At 39.9% G+C, this 15,168-nt stretch overlaps 2 protein-coding genes across 6 annotated transcripts in view; both read left to right on the top strand.

Annotated features, from left to right (window-relative positions):
• Positions 1–3,515, top strand: part of LOC103906300 (DNA repair protein complementing XP-G cells) — a 15,104-nt gene extending 11,589 nt beyond the window's left edge. Inside the window, exons 13-15 of the mRNA XM_019474386.1 lie at positions 329–529; positions 1,455–1,539; positions 2,855–3,515. Coding sequence (XP_019329931.1) covers positions 329–529; positions 1,455–1,539; positions 2,855–3,418 — 850 coding nt within the window. The 3' untranslated portion in view covers positions 3,419–3,515. The remainder of the gene's footprint in view (positions 1–328; positions 530–1,454; positions 1,540–2,854) is intronic.
• A 1,849-nt stretch (positions 3,516–5,364) lies between these two features.
• Positions 5,365–15,168, top strand: part of LOC103906257 (protein-lysine methyltransferase METTL21E) — a 17,479-nt gene continuing 7,675 nt past the window's right edge. The window contains exons 1-3 of one of the 5 annotated variants that reach the window (XM_009288160.1): positions 5,410–5,493; positions 6,179–6,287; positions 7,218–7,302. In XM_009288160.1, coding sequence (XP_009286435.1) covers positions 7,233–7,302 — 70 coding nt within the window. In that variant the 5' untranslated portion in view covers positions 5,410–5,493; positions 6,179–6,287; positions 7,218–7,232. Of the gene's footprint in view, positions 5,527–6,178; positions 6,314–7,217; positions 7,303–15,168 lie in introns of all 5 variants that reach the window. The other 4 variants (XM_009288146.1, XM_009288154.1, XM_009288137.1 and 1 more) reach the window with 4 other exon arrangements.

The raw sequence follows: 15,168 nt of genomic DNA, 5'->3' as shown, positions 1-15,168 counted from the left end.
GCATACCAAAAAACCTCCAAAAATGATCATTATGTGTGGAACATCCTCCCCAAGTGAGGCTGAATTTTAGAGCCTTCTGTTTAGCAGCCTGTGGGGAATCCAGGTGATGTTTGCTACTGTGGCTTACAATGGCTGTGTTTAATGTGTATGTTTTGTCTTTTCTACTTTCAGATTGTATTTCCCTTTGGCTATTTTTTTATTTGGAAACTTTCCTACCTCATCTCATGTAGTAACTGAAGTAGGGAGACTAAGGCATTGAAATTAGCACGGTGGCTCTTGATATTCCAAATCATATTTTATGGAGGCAAATGAATACTCTGTTTTTCAGTGAGTGGTGGAATGAGGCTCAGAAGAATAAGAAATTGAGACCTAATCCACATGATACCAAAGTCAAGAAGAAACTGCGGGAGCTGCAGCTTTCTTCAGGTTTCCCAAATCCAGCAGTGGCGGAAGCATACCTGAAGCCTGTGGTGGATGAGACAAGGAGTTCATTCATGTGGGGAAAGCCTGATGTAGAGCAGATCAGAGAATATCCTTTTACTATATGGCAAGACTTGTTAGCTACAAGTACTCAGATTAAAGTTCATAAGGCTAGTTAGTGAGTCAGTAACGGAGTGTCAAATTCTTAACATCTCATTGGTGTGAGGGGCCCCCCGCCCCACCTGCATGTGCTCTCCTGCAATGATACCAGCTCTGGAATGGAAGGGAATGCAGCCATGGATGTGTGGCGTTCAGGGCTGCTTTGCCCTCCTGAGAGGGTGGGCTGCTTCACTTTGCATGCAAAGAGGGTCTCATAGCTGGACTGACTAGTTTGTTGTGACGTTACATTTCTGTAACTGTGCTGTGCCTATTTCTAGACTTAGAGTGGGATTGTTTGCACGCTCCTGATGTATGTTTCCCATCTTATACAAGTAAGTTTCAAAACCTAGTCAGAAATGGTGATTCAGTCTGCGCTTTACCCCTAGTTATTCACTGCATTTCTTGCAATAATGTCTATTTCTTGCATCTCTTACAGCTTGAGCTGCAGTGAATTGTTGAAAAGTAGATGGCAATGTATGCAGAACTAATAGTGTTTTAAACGGTAAATGTAACTTCCAGTGTGTGCAAGCGTAAAAATAAGGTTTACTTACAGGTATTTTGTCTTATGGCAGTAACGTATAGCCAAATGACTTCTGTCTTCACTGAGACATGCTTTTGGAAATGTTGATATTAGAGAAAAAGTTCTGTAACTAATAGATATGTAACAGCATGATTAAGATATGTAGTGTAATACTGGAACCATCCGCGTAAGTCAGTTGTAATAACTTAAGAGTATTTTATCTGGTTTTGCAGTAGAAAAAGGTTTGAAGTAGAGTAACTTTCCTCCAGGCGTTGTTTATTTGAGGAATTTTCATTTTATGTGTTTACAAAATACCAGTAATAGCCATTTTGTAAAGTTCCATAACTTTTTGCACATTCTGTCAGGATCACTTTGGCTGGACCAGGACAAAGATAGATGAAATCCTTTTGCCTGTGATAAAACAGCTGAACTTGCAACAGGTAAAGTATAAAACTATGTATAGTTTAAAGGGTAACTGGAAGATTGCAAGAGAAGCTTTTTAAAATGAACAGCAAGGCTTTAATCTAAAATACATTTCTCAGAAACTGAGATTCGGCTGTATTTTTTTTATCTTTACATTTTTAAAAGTCATTAAACTTATTTCTCTAGGCTTTGTTTCTGTATGATTTGGGTGTGCTGTGAGGCACTCTACATAATTTCAATTGTTGTTTTCAAATGTTTGTTTTCTATCAAGTACCTATCTTAAGTCCAGGTTGCTGTTTGTTCTGGTTGTAGCTGAAACTACAGGTACCTCAAGTACTTTTAAAAGACAGCGTGCTGTCTCTAAAAATGATTTATAAAAATGCCCCTGAGATTTTGGTGAAGTGAGACTGACCATTTGGTACCATCTATATCCTTTGAGGAGGTGTGCAGACTGAACTGTTGAGCAAGTGCCCGTTAATAATATTACTCTAATGTCCACATAAATGTTCTGTCAACTTTAATGAAACTTAAAAGTGAATAGCGCATGCTGCGATACTGTGAAAGTCAGTTGTAAAACTGATCACGTAAGGTCAGATTCTTTTCTCCTTTTGCCATAAGCAAGATAGATGCGTAGTCTAAACCAGTGTTCTAGGTTCTCTTTATCACTCAGAGGAGTGAAGGGTACCAAAACCCGTAGTTAAATCCATATACTTTCAGGTTGACTGGAACATCCTTTGGAAGCGTCTGTCTCTCTCAGACACTTTTAGGGAGAATATAGAGGACTAGCTTTGTCTATGCAGCAAGCCTCTGGTTGGATAACACAGACCCATTGTGTGTGACTACTAGTTCTACTCTTAAATCTTTATACTGAAGCAGCATGCGTTACAATGAACTTGAGTCAAATGACCGCATTTTGTTGCACTAGCATATGCAAATGTAAAGTGCACTTACAACATTTGCTTAGTAAACATTCTGTTGTTTTAACAGCTTGCAGCTAAGGATGTGTTTGTAAGGACATACTTAAGAGCACTACGGGGATTCTCTGTATTAGGGTTGAAAATAGCAACATACGTCTAATCGTCAGCAGCACAATGTTTATAAAATTTCACTGGACTTTGCTTATGAGTTTCTGTAATGGTTCTTGTGTAATTTATAATAAAGTATAGGTATTATTATAATAATGCATCTTATTCGCCTCTATTAGCATGCATATTAATTTCATTAGTCTTCTGTCCTGCTTTAATTTGGGATGCTTTATAGTATAGCTGAGATAACAACTGAATTCCCATCGCAAAAACATCCAGAGGTGTTTCTCTGCTTTATTTTTGATAGACTCAGCTTCGAATCGATTCGTTCTTCAGACTAGCACAGCATGAAAAGCAAGCTATTAAAAGTCAGAGGCTGCGCAGAGCTGTGACTTGCCTGAAGAGAAAGGAGAAAGAAGCCGCTGATGAAACTCAGGAGGCCACTGCTGTTACGGAGGTGGAACTTAAACAGCACGAGGAGAGGAAAGGGGAAGGTAGTACAGGCTGCGCAAATCGTCAAGCTGGGGCAACAGAAGTCCAAAGTGGGAAGAGAAGAAAATACTCAGATTCCAGAAAAGAACATTTATATGGAGGTGGCTTTATTGGGAATTTGCATCTTTCAGAAACTTCCAGTGACTCCTCAGTAGAAGAATTGGAAAGCAGAGATTTAGGCAAGAGCAAAAAGAGGAAAAATGTCTCTGCAGTGGAGACAGCAGATCATAAAGAGAAAAAGGGGTGCAGCAGCTCAAGTGGTGAGGATGAAGAACGGGGAAGCGTAGTCATGGTGACTGCCAAACCTGTGTTTGAGGGCAGAAAAAAGAGATCACAGAGTAAGAGGGGAAGAAAAAGTCTTAAAGAAAAAAAGTCTTAAAAAAGAGAGACTGTGCGCGTGGTTTTTTACGACTTAAGCTTTGTAAATATTCTAATGAATTTTTGATAAATAATAAATTATCCCTATTTGTCATGTATTTCTCTTGCATTTTGTGTCCAGAACTTAAATAGGAGGAATTTTAAACAATGAAAAAAATAATTTTAGCACATTTACTCATAAAGACCTAGATTTGACTTGATATAAGTTTTCTGTTTTGAGATTTTAAAATTGAGCCAAAACATGATGCCCATTCATTTGCATTCTGACTGAGGTGAGATAGCTATTAAAAATCACGTGCAATCTGTTGCTTCCTTAACTTCAAACTTAAATGAAATTTTGAAAGCAACTTGGATTATTTCTAGGTGCTAAGAGAAGGAAAATCAGCTCAAATAGTGTTGTTTTCCTTATTCCCTTCACTATGCCTGTCTGGAAAGTTTTGTGCTCGCAGCGATGTTGCTTATCGAACCATTCATGAGACAATGTAAGCGCTCGTAAAAATCTCACGGAAAATCGTACAGTACAGTAAGTCCTTACGTAATCTGAGGTGCCGTAATCGTTTGTGTTCTGAACGCGAACATCGTGTTTCTAGATTTGGAGTTGCATGACCACGTCCAAAGACAGAACTTGTCTGCAGAAGTGATGTTCAGAGGTACCCACTGGTTGCAGCACTCGTGTTGGATTAATTTGTGAGAGAAACAATGCGTTAGGCTCAGGCTTCCCCCCACCTCACCTGTCTCTCTGAATGATTGTAGAATTTATTTATAGCTCCTGTGGATTAAGACAGAAAAGCACTGAATGCTGCCAGTCATACTTGGGTTCTTACATTACGTTTTAGTCCTCTCTTGCTTCTTTTGTCTTCTCATTTAATATTTCTACCTCATTTCGCATCATTTCATTGCTTGAAAGTCCAAGCCCATACAATGAAGTTTCGTGTGAAACGTTAGCCTCCCCTAAAAGGATAAAGGACTGAGGTGAACTGGGTAGGATTTGGCCCTTACAGTTGCAGAGAGTCTAGTACTTCATGTACAGTGTTTATTGGGCAAAAACGATCCCTTTTGATATTACTTTTGTAAAAGATTATCATATTTTAAGCAATTTCTCAGCCTGGACGGCCAGTTTACAGCAGTGTTTTGTAAATCACTCATTTGTATTACTGAATTTTGCTTTAAAAGCGTAGATCAGGTCTTGGTGATTTGTTTGATAGTTTCTAAATGTAGAAGAGCTCCTATTAATTTCTTCTACCAAGTATGGTAAAGTACAGAGACCTTCGGTTCTCTGTAGGGCTTGTTTAGTATTTTTGTGCAATAATTTATTATTTTTCAATGGCACCTAGAAACCCCGGTTGAGTTTGAAGCCTAATTTTGCTAAGAACTGTCCAAAGTAAGAGACAGTTCCTGTCCTGAATTGATTACAGTCTAAATGAGAGAAGTCTTAAAGATACCTGTGTTTGTTCCCATGGCGGTAAGTGGTTGCGATCTGGGGAGCGAATGTACCCCTTGTACATACAAAGGAGGAGTGATACGTGTATAATTCTGCATGTTGACAGCTGTCTCGTGGGGTAAAGTGGCCTAGGATTTTGGGGGTTGTGTACCTCGTTACAGTTCTGCATTCCAACGTGAGCACGCGTTTAGGTACCCCTGCCACAAATGCACCCCTGCCCCCCTGTAAGTTGCGCTGGGTGCTTGGAAGGCCCCTTTGACTCTGAAGAATGGTATGTAGCTCTTCGGTTACTTTTTAGTAACAGTGAGTGGTTACTAATGCCCTGCCGCTATCTTATTTTTGTAAAAAATACTCCGAAGTTGGTTACTTCGTTGGTTGGAGCTCCCTTGACTGGGGGCTTCCCGCTGTTGGGAAATCTGCTCCCTTACGCAGGGGACGCGGTGTGCGGTGCCCACTTCGTGTTCGTGCCGCAGCTGTCGGGATTTATTATTGCCTCTGGCAGGGGGATGCTGGCAACGCGTGACACACGCTTCAGAGCACGGTTCTGCCTGCGACTGCCTGGGAGGGAGACGACCGGGCAGGCAAGGACTTTTCTGTTAGCAGAAACCGTCTTCGGAAAGCTGCAAGAGATTCGGGTAATACTGACTGAAACACAGCGGATGCCAGTGGTATTTCACTTGCCTGCGTCTTTTACTGTGACTTACTTTGTTATCGTTTACTTTAAACAGCATAACGTGGCAACCGAGCTGGTCTGCGCTGTTTAGTCGCTTGTAGTACTCCTGAATTCGTATGTTAAAGTCAGACAGGTGGTTGTGCAGTTCAGTGTACCTCAAAGGATATTTTTAGAAGGAAAAAGAAAATGTAGAGGACCAGAAAATACAAAGGTTTTCCCTTTTAGGGTGAATTTATAGTGCAACGTTGCTTGTCCTTCAGAATGCAAAGGGACTGATTATTAACCCGTTATTTTTATCTTCTAACAGGAAGAAAATTTGTCTTTTTTATACTTCTGAGGTAGATGACAAGCTGATGGGTGTGTGTAACGTTTACTGCTTAATGTCCCAGTAGTTTCTAATGCTACTTGTTATTCTGCAGATGCATACAAAGACTTTGCATCCCATTGAATCTCTTTTCTGTCCCCCATGTAATGGTGTTACTGTTGCTACGTTCATAGCTAGACATAAATATAATAATAGTGGTTTTGTTCGATGTGTTATGGTAATGTGTAGAAGCCCCCTAAGTTATTTTTCACCTTCAAATAGGTTAATGGCTGCTGGCACTGCGGCAGTAACATTAAACATTAAACCTGTGTGTCTTTTGTAGGGTAAAGTCAAGAGAGTACGGTGCATCCTCTCTAACAAGACAGGGCTGTTCTGTACTGTCCTCTTTCGTCTGAAGTTTTGAGAGGAAAACCTGCCTGAGGCTTTGCACTGTGAGGAAGTTTTCTCGATATTCAGCGTATGTTTTTACTTTGATTGCTTTTTTTTTTTCTTAACTGGATAGAGATACTCCTTTGCCCATTGCCTTACTTAATTGCATCCCTATTGGGTGTTTAGACATCTGTAGATTATTAACTGTATGCTGCCTGTAACCATTCCTGCAAAAATCACTCAGACTTCCATAGAACAGTGCAAGAGCTTTAAAAATTACCAGAGCACTGATTTTTTCTTTTTTTTTTTTTTTTTCCCCCTGTGAACTCAGTGTTTTTCTGATTGTAAAATATCAAGAATTGGAGACTATTGGTTGTCTGTCTGCTTTTCTGCAGACAGCTGAAAATTGTTTTGTCCTCTGTCATATTTTTCCTATTACTTTTTTCTCCTGAGTCTGCATGTTCTGTGTCTGTTTGTACAGGCACATACACATTCTTTCCTCATGTTTGGCTATAGATCTTGCTTCCTACTTATTCTCGTGACTTTTACTAATAGTTCGTTTCCTTCCCTTTTAAGCCAATTAATTCAAACGAGGTTAGATCCTTTTGGTGCAGTTTTTCTTCTCTTTCAGACATTTGTTGCTACCTTTCCTTTCAATCATTTATAAGCCTACCAACTCTGATTTGAATTGATTCTAATTTCTAAAATGTCATAAAATAGTTTTAAAAGTTTATCAAAGCTCTTTTTTTGTTTGTTTGTTTTTAATCTACTTGTTTTTTCCCCTCTTTGAGAGTATAACAGTTGAACTAGTTTGAAGCTTCTGGTTCTTCTATGCTTTGAATATTGATATTTATGTGTCTACATGTCTTTATTATCAATAGAAGTAAATTATAGCATAATACATGTAAAAATTTTTTTTTTTGTGAAGTGTTATGTGGGGAAAAAGAAATAAAGTCGTTTCGTTCAGGCAGGCTTGTGTTTCTCTGTCCCAGGTTTTGTGGCATAGTATGGATTTGACAACATCACAACATAATCATCTACAAAATGAACTGATAAGAGAATTGGAAAGACAGGAAGGTAAAATGTTTCTTATTTCACTATATTTCCTTGTTGCACTTAGGAATATTATGAAGTATAAGGAGCAAGGTGTCTTGCTGACAATAAGCTATCTTCTCATCCATTTTTTCCGAAGAATTGTGTTCATGGCACTTGTACAGAAAATACAACAGATAGCGCTGTTGTAGTATTCCAGCTATGCAGTAAGTATCTGCTATACCGGCATACTCTGGTCCTGGCAGTTTCCTACCAGTGCCTGGCATCTGGCCTCTGGCTATTTGCCTGCGACTGGTTGCAGGGAATGAAGCCGTGACTATGATCAAGCTATTCAGGAGAGGTTTGTTTGCGGGGTGTCAGTTAGGGAGAATTGGTTATTACAAGCTTGGTTTCTGTCTAGACAGCCTCAAACCTAATCTTCAAATACCTTCAGGGGCTGTTGGCAGCTTTTTCTCTTAAGCAAGTTCAGGGCTGCACATCTTTCAAAATCCTAAAGCATCACGAGTAATCTTCTTTTTAGGGGTCACCAGGAGCAGACAAGGATTTAGGGCAAGTGCGTGTGTTGTTTTGGGATGGAGTCTAGTTACGTTCTACAGCTGAATGCGAAAGAAGGAGGGTTTTTTAAAAATTATTTTATTTTTCATAATATTTTTTTTTAAAATCTCAGCTGAGTCGTGAGCCAGGCTTTTGGGCTTCTGCTTTTTCAAGAGAGCTCAGCGTCTGATTTTGCTTTGCTACCTGTTCAGCGAGGCAAAGCGGAGCTTTGGGCATGACTGCAATACTTAAAACTAATTATTTGCTTACTGGAACTAATGCTTGTTATTTGGTTTCAAATACTTTTTTAAAGTACCCCAGACTGATGACCTTCTCTGGAAAGCTGACATTGCACAAGAAGATGGCTGATAGGGATTGGTATAGATTGCTGTTCTACAAAGCACTGTTCAAGTGCCTTAGTCTGGAGATTTTCTTTAATGCATTTCCCTTTCCTATTGTGTAATTCTGACTTGAACAAAGAGCTCAAGTTTATCCTATGCAATGAAGCATGATTGTTGGGGAAATAAATATCTAGAAGAATAAATATTAAAGACAGAACTATTAAAGACTGAAATATTGATGACTGTCATTACGTATTCCGTAGTAGATGAGGACTGAGGTGAAGTTTGCACATGCATTTCTATGCTTCTGCAAGCTTGGCTTTCTAATATTGATACTCTCTTCATGCAGGGTTCAGGGTGGGGAGGGGTGAGTCTGCATGTAATTTCTTTAGCTTTTGAATTATGAAAATAAATTGAGTTCTGGGACATCAGGTCAATATATGCAAAATTAGTTGGTAGGGGAGAATCTTTAGATCTAGATGCAGAAATATATTCCACTTAGCTAATAGAGTAACTGTGTTGCTAGCAATAGCAGGTGGTTCTATTCCATGTCTAGAAACACTAGTTTAAGAGGATGAGGAGACATGAATGGAAAATGGGATATCTTTACAGTTTCATCTGACACCAGGCTTTGGCATGTTAAATTCCATGCCAGGTTCTGAAGGTGAAGGGTGCTGAATCTGCTGCACGGAGACTTACCTGCTCGATCGCCCTGAGCCTGTGCCTTCCTTGTTCTCACCCTTTTCCGCCTTCCCCATTCCCATTTCATTAACTTCACCTACCCAGCCTCAACCTCTGTGTCTCGGGGTTCTTATTCCAGTTCAGTTTCTCCGCAAGTTCCAGTCTGAGCTCTTTATATTTGGTGCCTTCCCCTTTCCTTCTTAATTGGCTTGTCACAAGTTCTCCAGATTAAAACTCCTTATTCTTGTTCGTGATTCCCATTACTACGAGTTCTCAGCTTACAGGTAGGTCCTCACCCAGTCTGATCTTTCCTCTGGTGTCTTTATGCAATCAGTTCTCCATCACACCTGCATCGTTAGATGTCTCTCTTCTTTCCTCTCATGATTTCTCTTGATCATTAACTTTAACTCTCCTTGGCTAAACTTTTCTGAGATCAGATGCTGCCACTCCCGCCTTCATTTCTTGGGATACTAAATTACTTTACCACAGTTGCATTATATAAATTCACCCCAGAATAATTTTATCTCTGAGACAACAGGAGGAGAGCAAGTTTGCAAGGCGTACTTGTCCTTGACACTCCATCGTCTCACTTCACTTGGCCATGGCTCAGTTTTTAATCCATAAATATCTGAGAAAATGCTGACCTGGTAACCTTCACATATCTCCTGGCATTTAAGAAGGGACACGCTCCTACTCACCCTGCTTGACAGATGTCCGAACTGATGGCAATTCCTGCCATCATTTCAAGTGTCTGGGTGGAGTCCAGAAAGGTGCCTTAAATGGGACATAGTTGGAATAGAGGTGAGTGAGAAGCAGCCTAACCCTGTAACTTAGAAGTTAAAATACTCAGCTGGGAAGAGGGAGTGACTTAGTGTCTCATTCCTGTTTCCTGGGTTACTTCTAAAGATACTTATCTTTCTCACTCCCTTCCCCACTGACACTTTTCCTTTGACTTCAAGACTTTGCTGTAAAATGTGAAAAACATCCTGCGAGCAGAGCGTGGAGCCCAAGTCTGCCTCTTCACAACTGAGTGCCCAATTCATAGCTGGGCTTTTCCTTGCTTGTCCTTCTAGTATGATTCTTGCAGTCCTGGTTTCCTGATGGCCCACCTCTGGTGGTGATGAAGGGGAGGGGAAGCACCTGGTTCTGTAGGGTGGCTGGAACACACTCCTTGAGTGAGTGAATTATGAATTTGAATCCTTCTGAGGAAGGTCCAACACCCAGGTCCTCCATTTTCTGAGTGCTTAAATTGCTGAACCATTCTTTATATAGTGGACTTTGCAATTAACAGTGCTGGTTAAAAAATGAGCCTATTTATGCTATATATAAATGACACTTTTTCTATATCTTCCCACCACCTGCCTTCCCTTCTTTCATCTTCCCTTTTTTTTGTCTCTTAGCTTTGAATTATGCTTCTATCTTTAAAAAAAAACCCAAAGCCCAAAAACCTAAAAAACAGCCAAACGTCTTCCATTAATTCTCATCTCAAAAGCATTAAAAAAACCCCCATACTCATGGAAGTCACACCATTAGTTACCTACATTTTTTTCTTCACTGCAGGATTGACCTGAAATATCAGAACTCAAATTCTACTCCTCTTAGGCAACAAGCTGTCTCCAAACAAAAAAAGACTAAAAGAGGTAGTGTGGAATAAGACTTGAGTATAACCCAATTAAGGAGTGACTAGATCTAAACTGCACCTTCACAGGAAATCAGAATAGTCTAAAAATACCTCTTCTCTAAATTTACCTCTTGGCTATCTTACAGTAACTTATCTCTGAGCTCTTTTGTTTGAAAGTGGCAGCATTCAAATACTATAGTAAACATCAGGTGTACTAATTTGAATTAACACTTCTCTCTTCCTTTACTCTCCCCCCAACAAGCAGACCCGCTTTTGTTGAAAATTACTAAACTCAAATGGAAGCTTCTTGTGTATGAGTAGAACAGAAGTTGGAGGCAACACTCAAATAATCAAAGCATGTGTTGACTCTGTAGAGAAGTCTGTAACATGCTCTTCCCTCTCAGCCATGTGCCTGTCTTTTCTGTTTTCACATCTTTCCCCCTTACAGTAGCTGCATTTCGACAATAAATTCAATATTTCTCAACTGCCACACGAAAAAGGTGGTATGTTTGCATGGATTGGTGTTGTTAGGTTACTTTCAGGTCCTTTCCTCAAAGAAATGTTTTTGAAATCCAGAATTATTGGTAGGGGAAAATTGGCAGGCATTTTGCTGAGTCCCTACTGTTCCGCTGGCTCTGGTACCTGGCGTGTTTTGGCATGTTGTTACAAGGATATAAGAGCTGTCAATGGCACAAAGCCCTCTTGACCGGGCAAGGTAAGAGATGTGAAAGATTAGACTAGACAGTGGCTTACAGTGTCTAAATTACTCATCCAGAGCCTTTCTATCCATCAGGAAATTGGCTGTCGGCCTTTTATAATGTACATTAGGCCATCTAATATAAGAACACAGTCTGCTTTTGTAGTCAAAGGGAAATCATTTAGTTATCTTTAGAGATTAAATAGCTGCTGAGCCTAGACCTGAAGATGTTTTCAATGGCAGACAAACATGATGAAGTAACAAGGGAAGTACTTGGCACATTTGAATTCATTATGTGTTCATGAGAAAATCTGACTAAGGTACTTCTATTTTCAGCTTTCTAATGGTTTTGGATGACCCGTGACTTGGATGGGGCTGGGATATCAGTGGTGCGAATTTCAGATTGAAAATCCACCTCTCAAGCCTGGGTAAATACATAGACTGGATACTGTGAGCATACCCTTCCTGTTCTTGTCTCTTCATGCTCTGAGCTAAGTGCATCTCGCCTCTTGGCTGAGAAGAGGCTGCTCGTGGGTGGCAGTTTTGTATTTCTGCATTTCAAAGTATAAAGTTTCAAGCATTATATTACCCTGTCGTAGTATCTCAAATTAATCAATATAATATACCTCATCATTGCCATCACTTCAGCAGGTTGAGCTTGTAATGAACGTACTGGAATGTCTACACTCGGTTATATGTTCATTTCCCTCTTTGTGGGTACGGATGAAGTAAGGAAAAATTAACTGTGTAGTTTAGATAAGTACTGGAACGGTACTTTGCCTTATATTCTTAGAAAGGTGTAGGTTACATCTGACTTCTGGAAAGTCAAGGGCATGATTAGATTTCCCTCCTTCCTTTAAAGGTCCTTAGGCTGGAATGGAATGGAATGAAATAGAAATAAGTGGAATGAAATACAGATACTAAAGTCATACCACCTGGAATTTGGGGACTATTCTGTGATTCAGGACGGTAGATGGCTCCACGGAAACATACATAATGCTTGCAAGACCAGAGCTCTGATCCTGAGACGTCAGTAGCTCAGTAAAAATTGTGAGATTCCAGAGTCCCTTAGAATTGGGACCTGATGTAGATTTGGGGTAAACTTCTGAGCCATTGGAAATACCCAGATGGATTCACAGGGCTACCTTCTGATGATTCCTATCAGTGTAGCAATGTAACTCTTCTCCAGTCATCTCTTACAGTTACAGAACTGGTTGCAGATCTGTTCTCTTACTGACCCTTCTGCAGGTATCTTCTTGACATTGGGATATATAGATAGCTTTTTTTTATATATATATGTATATATAATATACATTACATACGTTATGTATATATTATATATAGAAAATGCATCTTGAATCTTTGCTTTGGATGACTCCTATTCCATGTGTCCAGAGTGGGGAGATCTGAAAAGTCCTGGCTATCATGAATTCTTGGAACTTTCTCTCATGCATTACTCAATCAGTAATGTCAGCACAGGTAGTCCTCCTGTGTTCATCAAACTCAGAGGCAATTGCTGAGAAGTCTTAGAGGAACCATATACGTCTTCACAGCTGTTGCTATGTGGTTCTTAAAATATTTGTGAGTACATGCCTAAATGGTAAATTTTAAATCTAAACTCTACAGATGAGAGTATACTGCTTCTGAAGAAGGGAGAATATGTTGCTGTAGGGCTGAACTTTGTCAGGTCAAGTTCATGCTGAACGCTTGGATTTCATTCTTTTTGCCAGCTGGAGAAGATCCATCAAAGCAGGAGAGAAGCAGAAGACGGCTGGGTCTTATTTCCTTATCACCTTGGGCTGTGACACCATTTGACCTCAAGAGGTTAAGTAGGGTCAGACCAGTAATCTGTATTTTTTCCCCTATAAGTTGTTTTAATGAATCATTGGGTGAGATTATTGTTTCTGAATTAATGCTCTAATTAATCCATTAGCAAAGTACTCGGAGGATGTTTTGTTACTCTGTGTGCTATTTGTGAATGAGTCTCAAAATGGAGATGTTGACTGCTAGTATATTCTTCACAGCTTTTATGTGGAAGGGTCATTTTACTTCCTTTTTTAGCCACATTTTAATTCAGGTATCTAGACAGTTTGTTTGTTTTTTTTTTTTTTAAGTATAATTTTAATTCAGCCCCCTTGTCTTTGCTGCTTTTCCCGCATTTTAAGTGCTGTTTAACAGTGCCTGTCTCTGTTCCCTTTTTATTCAGTGGAGAAGGCATTAATGTAGGCAGTATCATTAGTTATGCAGTGAGAGATTTAACATATGCAATTAATTGATGGAAGATACCCAACTGAATTTTAAGGTTACTGTTTCCTGATGGGGCTGTATACTCCCACACATGATTTTATGTGGCAATTGGTGTAAAGGGAACAGCTGATCATGTAGCATGTTTCTAAACAGGTACTATTTCTACTCATTCCAAGCAAAAAGTGTGCAGATAAAGACAGCCTAAGGCCCATCCGTGTGATTTGCTTCATTGTTAAAGAAAAAGACGCTGCAGTTTGCAACTTGTTCTATTCTGACCTGGTCTATCTCCTGTTATTTTCCCTCTGCCTTCCCTTCCCCACTTAAAGGACTTCTCCAACTCTGTCTCAGCAGAACTTACATCCTTTTCTTTCTTTAGGTTTTGTTCTAATATAAAACATTTCATTTGACATTTGAATGTCTCAGCAAAATTCTCTGGTTCCCTACACAAGATTTTGCAGCTTGACACACGTTTCTCTAACCTCCCACTGACTTCGCAACTCCAGTCTTCCACATGATTTAGTATGTCTCTTTGGAAGACTATGTTTGCATTTCAGTTGTAATAACAATGATTGCTTTGCCTTTGAGAATGATGTTTACACTGTTTTCTTAATGATGTGGTTGATACAGTGCAAGATGTGTCAGCAGTATATGACTTTTCTCCCTCAGCCCTGATATTAACTTAAAATCAAGGGAGTTCAAAGAACTTGCTCCAAAGACGTTAGTCTTTTATGATAAAAAATACTTTACCTGAAATATTTCAAAGAACGCTATAAGAAATTAACCTATTAAGCAGAAAGTCTTAAGAACCATAAAGACATTCAAATTCTATTTCAAGAAGAATTTGGGGCATCTATAGATGGGAACTTCTTTGTGAACATAAGTTCAAGACCAAAGGAGCGCTATCTGTTTCACTAACAAAAATGATCTCAATTTCTGTATGTTACCTGAACAGGATCAGACTGTCTCATCTTCATGTAAATAAGGTTCTAGCACCTGAAACTCCAGTGGTTTCTGTGTATATATGCTCATGCAAAGAGATGAATAGGCTGAAGAAAGTCATTCTACGTATGGCACTTCCATGCCTCTCCAAATCACGGAAAAGGAGTGAGGGCAAACCTACCTGGTCAAACCCAGGCAAATGAAGAAGGGAGGAACCAGTCCTAGCAGACCTTTAAGTTCTGACAGTTTAGTATGGGTGCTCAAGTAGTATTGCTGGAAATGCCCATTATGCACTTCCATTCTTACAAGAATTGAGAGCAGGTCAGTCAAGCCTCCTCTTCTCTCGTCTGACCCTATTCTACTGATGAGTCAGCTCTTGTCTTAAAATGTCATTAAAATCATTAAAATCCATTCATTGAGTCATAATTCCAAGAATTTTTCTTCCTGAAAAAGTGTCCTGGTTTCGGCAGGGATAGAGTTAATTTCCTTCCTAGTAGCTGGTACAGTGCTGTGTTTTGGATTTAGGATGAGAACAATGTTGATAACGCACCGATGTTTTAGTTGTTGCTAAGTAGTGCTTACACTAGTCAAGGACTTCTCAGCTTCCCATGCTCTACCCACTGAGAAGGCTGGAGGTGCACAAGAAGTTGGGAGGGGGCACAGCCAGGACAGCTGACCCGAATGGGCCAAAGGGACATTCCATACCATGTGACGTCATGCTCAGTACATAAACTGCGGAAAGCTGGCCGGGGGGGCCGCTGCTTGGGGACTGGCTGGGCATCGGTCGGTGGGTGGTGAGCAATTGCACTGTGCATCACTTGCTTTGTGTA

This window comes from Aptenodytes forsteri, unplaced genomic scaffold (genome assembly GCF_000699145.1).
Source record: "Aptenodytes forsteri isolate BGI_AS27 unplaced genomic scaffold, ASM69914v1 Scaffold123, whole genome shotgun sequence".
Lineage (NCBI taxonomy): Eukaryota > Metazoa > Chordata > Aves > Sphenisciformes > Spheniscidae > Aptenodytes > Aptenodytes forsteri.
Note: the sequence above shows the minus strand (reverse complement) of the source record. Positions and strands in the feature narration are given on the sequence as shown.